Source organism: Mirounga angustirostris, unplaced genomic scaffold (genome assembly GCF_029215605.1).
Source record: "Mirounga angustirostris isolate CCGP_5_RB_7025 unplaced genomic scaffold, mMirAng1.0.hap1 SCAF_7, whole genome shotgun sequence".
In the NCBI taxonomy this organism is placed as follows: Eukaryota; Metazoa; Chordata; class Mammalia; order Carnivora; family Phocidae; genus Mirounga; species Mirounga angustirostris.
The window spans coordinates 54,515,223-54,523,830 of NW_026991715.1; the positions used below are offsets into that span (position 1 = coordinate 54,515,223).

Consider the following 8,608-nt stretch of genomic DNA (forward strand, 5'->3'; position numbering starts at 1 on the left):
TTGGTAGAAGGAGATATCTCTGACTTCTGATCATTTCTCCTTTGGTCCCAATTCCCTTATTCAATTCCCAAAAACCCAGCAATAACCTGGGTTTTTGATGGAACAGGTCTCTGATGGCCCAGCTTCATTTCTTTGCTTCAAACCAATCATAGGGATTTGCATTAATACATTTTATTTGCTTTAAGTAGTTATTCAGGGATTTCAGACCTCTGTTCACAAAGTAATATAAATTGACCCTAACGTGTAAAGCAAAAAGTAATTTAAATAACATTTCCTCGTTTATTAGGGAAAAATCTGGTAGATGAACCTTGGGCCTCTCAAATTCTGTGCATTTTAGGAAGTATCACTTATAGCTGCCAAGCTCTACTTTAAGCAGCATGGAGGATCAATTTCAAGCCTGAGTTCTCATCACATTTCCTCTTTGTACATGCATGCAGAAAACAAACTGAATTTGTTCATGCTTAGAACTAATGGAAAACCACCAGATAATTAACCTCTTGGTCTGAAAGAGTTGGCAACCGGCCTGCACTTAGGAGAAAACATGACATCCTTTCAAACAGATAAAAACCAACTGAAGCTCGCTACCAAACTTGCCAGATACAGCCACTCTAGCCCACACAATGGGGTTTTTAAAACATTTTTTGTGTGTCGTTTAAAGAGATATTTTTAAGGCCAAGTAATAAATAAAGATGAGTTCATTTGAATTTACTTTGAAGGTGCTTTTCCAGTAGGTTTCTAAAACAACACAACTGCATTGTTAATTGATTTTTTTTTTTTTTTTTAACAAATCTGGATCGACTGCTGTCAGTTCTCTCAGTTCGTTTAGTGTTGATGGTAGTGATTTAGCACACAAGGGAAAATTGTGGACATTTTTAATCATTAGAACTGTAGTTAATAAACTTCCGCTATCAGTCAGAATTCTTTGGTAGGCCTAAATATGGACATTTTGAGGGCTTTTAGCTCAGATTCATTAAAATGGCTGGTTATTCATTAAAAATGAGTCAGTTTACCCAAATACCACTTTGGCTGATTCTCTTCACTCCCCCACTCCTTCTAAAACTAAAACTGGACAATTGAAGGAATTCACTGGTAGTTTGACTCTGGGTTGACAGTCTTTAACTATCCTATGGAGAAAGGAAAGAGGATTAAGTATATAGGATCCAGCTGGTATTTTAAATGACTTTATAGCAGTGGTCTCAAACCAACTGCACATTAGCATTATTTGGGATGCTTTTAAAAGACGGTGGTGCCCAAGCCCTGTCCCAGCCCAGTGAAGCCAGACTCTGGGGTGTGGGGTCTGGGCATCAGTATTAGGCTTTTTAGGTGATGCTAATTATACAGCTAGGCTGAAGGACCACTGCCTTAGAATGCCAGTTCTGTTAATGTTCCAGAAAATTTAAACCTTCTAGCCAGAACAAGTCAGAAAGCCATCTCATCAGACAAGGTGCCAGGAAAGTTTTGGGTTAATCTGAATCTTGACTTTGCCTGGGCTTTCTAATTTAGACTCCCAGTGTTGGCAGCCAGATGCCCCTTTCCCCAGTCTGGTATGTCTTGATTGGCTAGAGAAGCCTCGTCTCTCTGAACCTTCTTGTCAAAGTTTGGTAGCCAGCCTTGCTGAGGGAGAGATGTCTTACTTTTCAGAGTACTGTGCTAGGACCGAATATAGTGTTTCATCAGTTTATGAACAAGGCTGAGTTCTGGGGGCCTTGGAGATCATAGGAGGTTAAAATCTGAACCATTTACTAAGTCAGATGTAGGGGCATAATATTCAGCTGTGAGCAGAGTTGCTGTCACATGAGATCCTAACATGAATTACTAACATTGCTCATAACTGTGTTTGCCAAATGCAGAGGCTTCCTTTTGACTTTCAAAATTGGTTTCTTAGATCACTTTTCAAATTAGGATGCACATTAGCAGCTCTTTTAGGAGGAGTATTACTCTCTAGTTCCATCCTTTGGGAAGGCCTTGGAACTCTTCCTTCTTTCTAAGGGGTTGTCCACAAAGGAAAATCATCCCATTCTTTGCTTCTTCTGTTGAGATGGTAAACAACCATGTTATGCTTTCTCCAGTTACCCTTTACAAGAGAGAGAGAAATGCCCAAATGCCCCCTTTGCATATCCTGCAGGACCTTCTTGGGGATGAGTAGGAAAGGAGTACCGGACCAGTGGGTCTCTTCGCATTTCTGTGACCCTGGCTTTTCTCTATTTGTTTACCAAAGGACCAGGAAACACCAAGCCTTCCAAGCCCTCAGCTGTGCCTCCAGGCCCCCCTGTGTATTTGGACCTGTGCTATATTCCCAATCACAGCAATAGTAAGAATGTTGATGTCGAATTTTTCAAGAGAGTGAGGTCATCCTACTACGTGGTGAGTGGGAATGACCCTGCTGCTGAGGAGCCCAGCCGGGCTGTCCTGGATGCCTTGTTGGAAGGGAAAGCCCAGTGGGGCAGCAACATGCAGGTAAGAGCCCCAGGACAGTGTCTGCACTGCACATGGAGCTGTGTCCAGAGGCGGAGGGAAGGAATCGTTTAAAGAGGCACCACTGTGATTGTGGATCCGCGTGAGGTGCCCCATGGGTCTCTCCCACATGAAATATCCTGAGGACAAAGTGGATTTCACACACGGAAGATAGTCTAGAATATTATTCTTGGTACCACCACTACCACCGTCTGGGAGGAAAGCCATTTCGCCATCCTAGGCATAATTCACTTGTCTACAAAATGGGCCCAAGATTACTTGACCTTCCCTCTAATATACCAAGAATCAAAATGCTATTTCCATATGAGAGCTACTCAAATTGTCTTTACGCCTTTGTGTTTCACAAATAGACCAAAGCTAGGAATATGGCCATTTAGAAAATCACCGGGCCAGGTGAAATCCCACGGGAGGAGCATTACTGAAAATGGTCCCCAACAGGACCCTCCCAGCTCACAAACATCACATTGTAACTGGCTATGAACCACCTCTCTTATTTTGGGGTGATCTTTGCTTATCTCAGGTTTACCTGTGGTTTTGCATAGTCACCTAGTAAACTGTGTTTGCATAACAATAAATACAATTATTTGCTAGGTAATCATCTTAAATCTCATGAGAAACACCCAGTGGCCTCCTAATGAGTATTAGATGGAATTTTTACCATTCAAACTAGTACCCACCCAGCCAGCCAGCCACCCACCCACTCTACCATCCCAGCCACAGACACAAAGATAACAAATCTTTGTTCTCAGGATACAATATTAGTTACACACAATTGAGTGGCAATGATAACTAAAGTTCCTTGGATTAAATATGCAGTATCTTTCATGCAAAATTGCCCAGGTCTGTGAAAGGAAATACAAGCAATCCCACCTTAACTGAAGCCCTTCTTAACACTGAGTATTTGAAAACTCGATGATGAATATAGATGAACTAATTGACTGGGCATGAGCTGCTTTTGGTTCCAGTCTTTAACCCTCTCAGAAAAACTTAATTTTTTACGGCTCTATTTTGATTTCTGGAAAATGTATTAAGTTGGAAAGTCCTTTGTATCTCTTGAGAAAAAACCGAAAATTTTCCTCTCTTTCCCCTTCCTCTTTTAATGGTCTGATTCGTACCTTATTATTGCTCTATTTTTTAAATCAGATTTCTAGCTCTGCCCTTAACCGGCTGTTTCCTGTCTCCACGCAGGTAACCCTGATCCCGACTCATGACTCGGAAGTGATGAGGGAGTGGTACCAAGAGACCCACGAGAACCAGCAAGACCTCAACATCATGGTTTTAGCAAGTAGCAGCACAGTGGTTATGCAAGACGAATCCTTCCCTGCCTGCAAGATTGAACTGTAGAAACCAAGGCCAGCCACACCACAGGATTTGAACTTTGTTTCCAGAAATTCCTCAGTTTGAAACCACCTTTTCCAACAAGTCAAGTCGTCTAAATAAGTCACTGAACTGTTACCTGCCAAATGCTATACTGTGTCACGGTGATGCAAGTCACTAGTATTTCTTAGTTTTTGCTGATTGCGAAGGGAAGTAACAGTATTCCCACAGTAGGGTTCAAGTTACTGCAAAATGACCTATCCCAGCTCATCTCTGCTGAACATTTGGAAACCATGCACTAGCAAACCCAACTGGCTTCTGCTAGGTAGAGGCATTTGTCTTAGAGAGAGAGAGAGAGAAAGAGAGAGAGAGAGAGTGCGCGCGCACAATGAGAGAGAACACAGGAGAGAGAGAATGAGAAAGGAAAAGAATGCAAGGGAAGGAGAGGTAATGGTAGAGAGTGCTGGTGAGATACCCAGAGAGAAAGAGACAGAGCAAGGTGGGGTAAGGAGGAGAGAATAACCAGCACTTAGGGCTGCATTTTCTCGGGCAGTCTGTATTCTGTAGTCTACATAGGCCAAGTTTTCAGTTTGTGTCAGTCTGAGTCATCAAAAGGGTCTTCATTTTCTAAAACAAGTTAGCTGGAAGGAAACAAAAAGAACAAAACTTGTTACGAGGGCATGTGAGATTTTCACGCCTTAATTAAGCTCCTTCAGTTTGAAGGCTGCACACTGACATGATGTAGTGAGCGCAGACTGGATGAGCGAGTGGTTTGAACCCCATTCCGAACTCTCAGACTCTTCAGACACACGAGTAGATTGATCTAAGGCATGCTCCCAGCATTTGTCCACCCAGTTAGTCCACTCGGAGTCACTTCACCTGCATGCGGAAACACCCAAGTCCACCCCAGTTAACAAGCAAATACCAAAGCGGTTGGGAGTACACACGGTAGACAATTTGCCTTAGAAAGAGACTTGAATGTACAAAGATACTTGATGCACTTATTTTTTAATGTGAGACCGCAAGTTTATAAAACATCTGTGTAGGATTATAGATACTCCAGTTAAAGGAGCAAGTGTGTGCGCGTGTGGGAGGGGGACCTAGAAGCTGATCTGATGGGTGCAGCGGTTTGATGCGGAGTCATGTGTGTTGAATGCCACCTCAGTGCACCTGTGGCCCCTCAGCCGAACAAGTTGAGCCTATCATAGCTTCTCTACGACTGCAAGTTCCAAGATCGAAATGGCTTCTATGATCAGAACTGGGAGCACAGTGAATCTTCTGGTGGAAGAGGTTCTCGACAAGTGTACAGTATTTACCTTCCTTTGTCTTACATTGGCTTTTTTCCTTTTTTTTAAAATTTTCCATTACTTTCAGCATAATTATGGGAACAAGTGTACAGAAGAGTTTTTTTGTTTTTGTTTTTGTTTTTAGATATGTGAGAACTTTTCATAGGTGAACTTTTTAACAAATGTTTTCATTTACAGGAAAATGCAAAGAAAATTTCAAGTGACAGTCTTTTTTTTTTTTAAGTCTTTCATAAGACAAAATAATGTTTCTTGAAGTTCTGGTGAGATTGAAGTCTGATGTTGCAGTAATATTTATTAAAACCCGTAACTACCAGGAATAGTGATACCTCCCACCCCTTGATTCCCCTAACATACAAACCTGAGTATGTGTTATTTGAGAGTGGGGCAGAATGGCACGGTAGGCTACTTTCCCAGGCCTTTGCAAGTGTATCACCCTGTGGTATTCTACATCCTTCTTTCAAGACCTTTAACCATGAGGTAAAAGAGCCAAGACAAGTTCAAAGAACCCTAGCAAAAATTTGCTTTGGGATTTTCTTTTCTGGAAAAAAAGGTAAAAGAAATAATTCATTGAGAGCAAATGAATTCCCGTCTCCGACGATTCATCATGTAGAGTTCAGAGATCATTTCCATCATTGTCGTCATTGAACTATGAACCTGGAAGCCAGATCATGATTAAAATTGACGTCAAGTTTCAAGTTGCAGATCAATGCACCCAGTGTTCAGATGTGGCAAACTTCTCAGTGACAACTGTGCTGTGCTCTGTCACGTTGTGTTTCCTGCAGACTCTTTAAGATCTACGGAGTAGTGAACAATGACCTCATTTTATTTTCTATGTTAGTTATTTATTTCAAAATTAACATTTTAGTTGATTTTTGTCTGGTAAGTGTATGTTTTGCACTGCTAACTAACTACTATGAGGGTTTAAACAATGCTTCTTCAGGGTCCCTCCACGGAGGACCTATGCAGTCTACTTAATGCTGTGAATTACATTTTTCAAATGTTTTAATTTTTTAAAAAATTAATATTCTATTTTTTTTAGGCTTCTCTAGAAATGCTTTTATTTATTACCCCATTTCTTTAGAGTCCTTAAGAATGACACATTGGTAAAGGGTACAAAAAAAATCACACAAAATGGAAAACTCATTGTGACAAAAATGGATTTTATTGAGTATAAACTTACCTACTTCAAACTTATTTTATGAGACCACCCAAGATAACTCATGATAATTATTTACTGGTTAGTTGAGTTGGTTAGGTCCACGTAATACATGGGAAGAGAAACTGATTTCCAGCCTTCTTGCCAAATCCAGACCTCTGCTTGATTTTTCTTTGATAGAAGACGGAATTATTTTCCAGTTTCCCCAAATTAAATTTAACGTGTGCATTATTTTGCTTTGTAAAAAAGTACATTTTGGAGAATTATAGCCAATCTTCAATTATAACCATTCTATCCTACTCCTTTTTTTCCTTTTTTTTTTTGCTATGGGATTTAATGGGAAAAATACACAAAAGCTGTCACTGGTCAGCTGGCTCTTTTTCCTACGAAATGTAACGGTACCTTTTTCCATCCATTGTTCTCAGTGATGACCGCAGAGCTTGAGTATACCAGGAAAGTCAATATTTGCATTGCAGGTCGCTCCTGTCCTTCCAGACACCTCTCCTACCTGTGTGACTAACCTAATTTTGCTAGTTCCATAAGTACACAATTAGTTTAGTAACAGCCATCACAATGTACCATGTACATTCATGGTGAGGGCTAGAGATTGACACAGACTTCTAGGAGCTTTATTCGTACTGATTACTTAATCCAATTGTACAGATTGAATATTTGAGTGAAAGGAATTTACACTGTTTAAATGACGAGACTCCATCAAGAGGGCACTCATGATCACGAACTTTTGGTAGTATTCTTAAGCAAAATTCTACAGAGACTAAATGTTAAGAGATGATCCTCCACTTTCAATTTTAACGAATTCTATCCCCTTTCTCAAAACCCAACCCCCATGCATGCTTTCTCAGTCTTGTGGTGGGACTGGATACAATGACCCCTTCCCCCCCCAACACCATTTTCCATGGAGTTCAAAAAAAAAAAAAAAATTTTTTTTTTTTTAAACCTTACATATCCTAGTGAATGGTTTCCCCAGTGTATATGAATGTTTTAAGTGTCTCCAATAGCTTATGCAGTTTAGGAGCTTTTCAATACTCATTTAATAAGATTCAATCATTTGCTAATGAAAATTCTACCACCTTCCATTTTCTCTCTATTACCAAATTTCAGCTCTCAGGAGCTGCTCTACAATTCTGAAATTGCTTTTCTTGCCTCTCTTTAGTCACCTGTCACAGGAGGTTCTTGCTCGGTAATGATATTGTGAGTTAGATTAATAACATTTTTTTTTGTGCTTCAGATTTAGAAGATTTGTTTCCATTTGAAAGGAACTGTAAGCTTTTATCTTCTAACCAACTGAACAACACACCAAAAACAGCCTAGGGATGAGCATTTCTTTGAAAGCAATTAGGTTATTCACCTGGTATTAAAACTATTGACTATTAAAAAAAATCTGACTTTATTAATTTAAAAGGCAGCATCAAAAACTGAAAAGGAAGGGAAAAAAATAAATAGCTTCTCTTCACTCGTTTGGAGCTCCCCAAACAGGAGCCATCAAGATGAGGCATCAAGACTGGGCTGCCCTTTCGAGAACACCGTGCAGCCGTCCTGAGTCGTGCTTACCTGCGCTGCATGCAGCCTTCTCTTTCCGGGCCTGGAAAGAAGTGGTCTTGAGCCCAGCTGAGAAGCACCTCCACTCCTCTCTCTTGTTCTGAATGGTGTTTGTGTCAGTCTGCAGCTGTGTATGGTATTATGTCTTATAATCCTGCATCACTTCTATCCTATCCAGTCATATCTAATGTAGAAAATTAGTTTTCAGTGAAAGTAATATGTAGTGCTTTTATGATATTTGTGTGCAATATCCCCTCTTCCATTGAGGATATTTGATGTAAAAGAAAAAAAAAACTCAGTTCCACAATAAAATACAAAAGTGGCAAAAGTTCATGTGTGTGCTGTGCTGTCCTTTGTCTTGTGTGCTGAGTTGGGCTCATCAGGAGTTGGGACTTGCCACCCACAGTGGGGGAACACATTCACTCACGAGGGCTGATTGTGTTCTTTTCAGTGGCTCCCTGGCTTTTGGCAAACTGCAGAGAGGGCCTCGTGCTATTTTCGTAACTGCTACATCGTTATCTTTTCTAACCCACCCCTGGAGTGTGTTGGGGTCTAAGGACAGAAACTGGGAGGTGAAGGAAACAGATAATTGCCATTATTGCTTAAAAAGAATCCATAGACCAATGCAGATGAAGGAGGATATTGGGAGGGTTTCTTATATAAAGCAAAACACAGGTTTTAATCCTAGCTCGGCCACAGACGGCTGGCTCCCTGACCTCAGTCACTTTATCCATCCGAGGTTTCTTTACTTCCCTGTAAAATGAGAGGATTTGACAAGATGGTCAGACTGGGT

At 40.6% G+C, this 8,608-nt stretch overlaps 1 protein-coding gene across 2 annotated transcripts in view; it reads left to right on the forward strand.

Annotated features, from left to right (window-relative positions):
* The window catches only part of MAP1B (microtubule associated protein 1B), a 92,854-nt gene extending 84,708 nt beyond the window's left edge, over positions 1 to 8,146 (forward strand). For both annotated transcript variants that reach the window (XM_045896252.3, XM_045896260.3), the window contains 2 exons: positions 2,219 to 2,457; positions 3,664 to 8,146. In XM_045896252.3, coding sequence (XP_045752208.2) covers positions 2,219 to 2,457; positions 3,664 to 3,819 — 395 coding nt within the window. In that variant the 3' untranslated portion in view covers positions 3,820 to 8,146. The remainder of the gene's footprint in view (positions 1 to 2,218; positions 2,458 to 3,663) is intronic.
* The last annotated feature ends 462 nt before the right edge of the window (positions 8,147 to 8,608 follow it).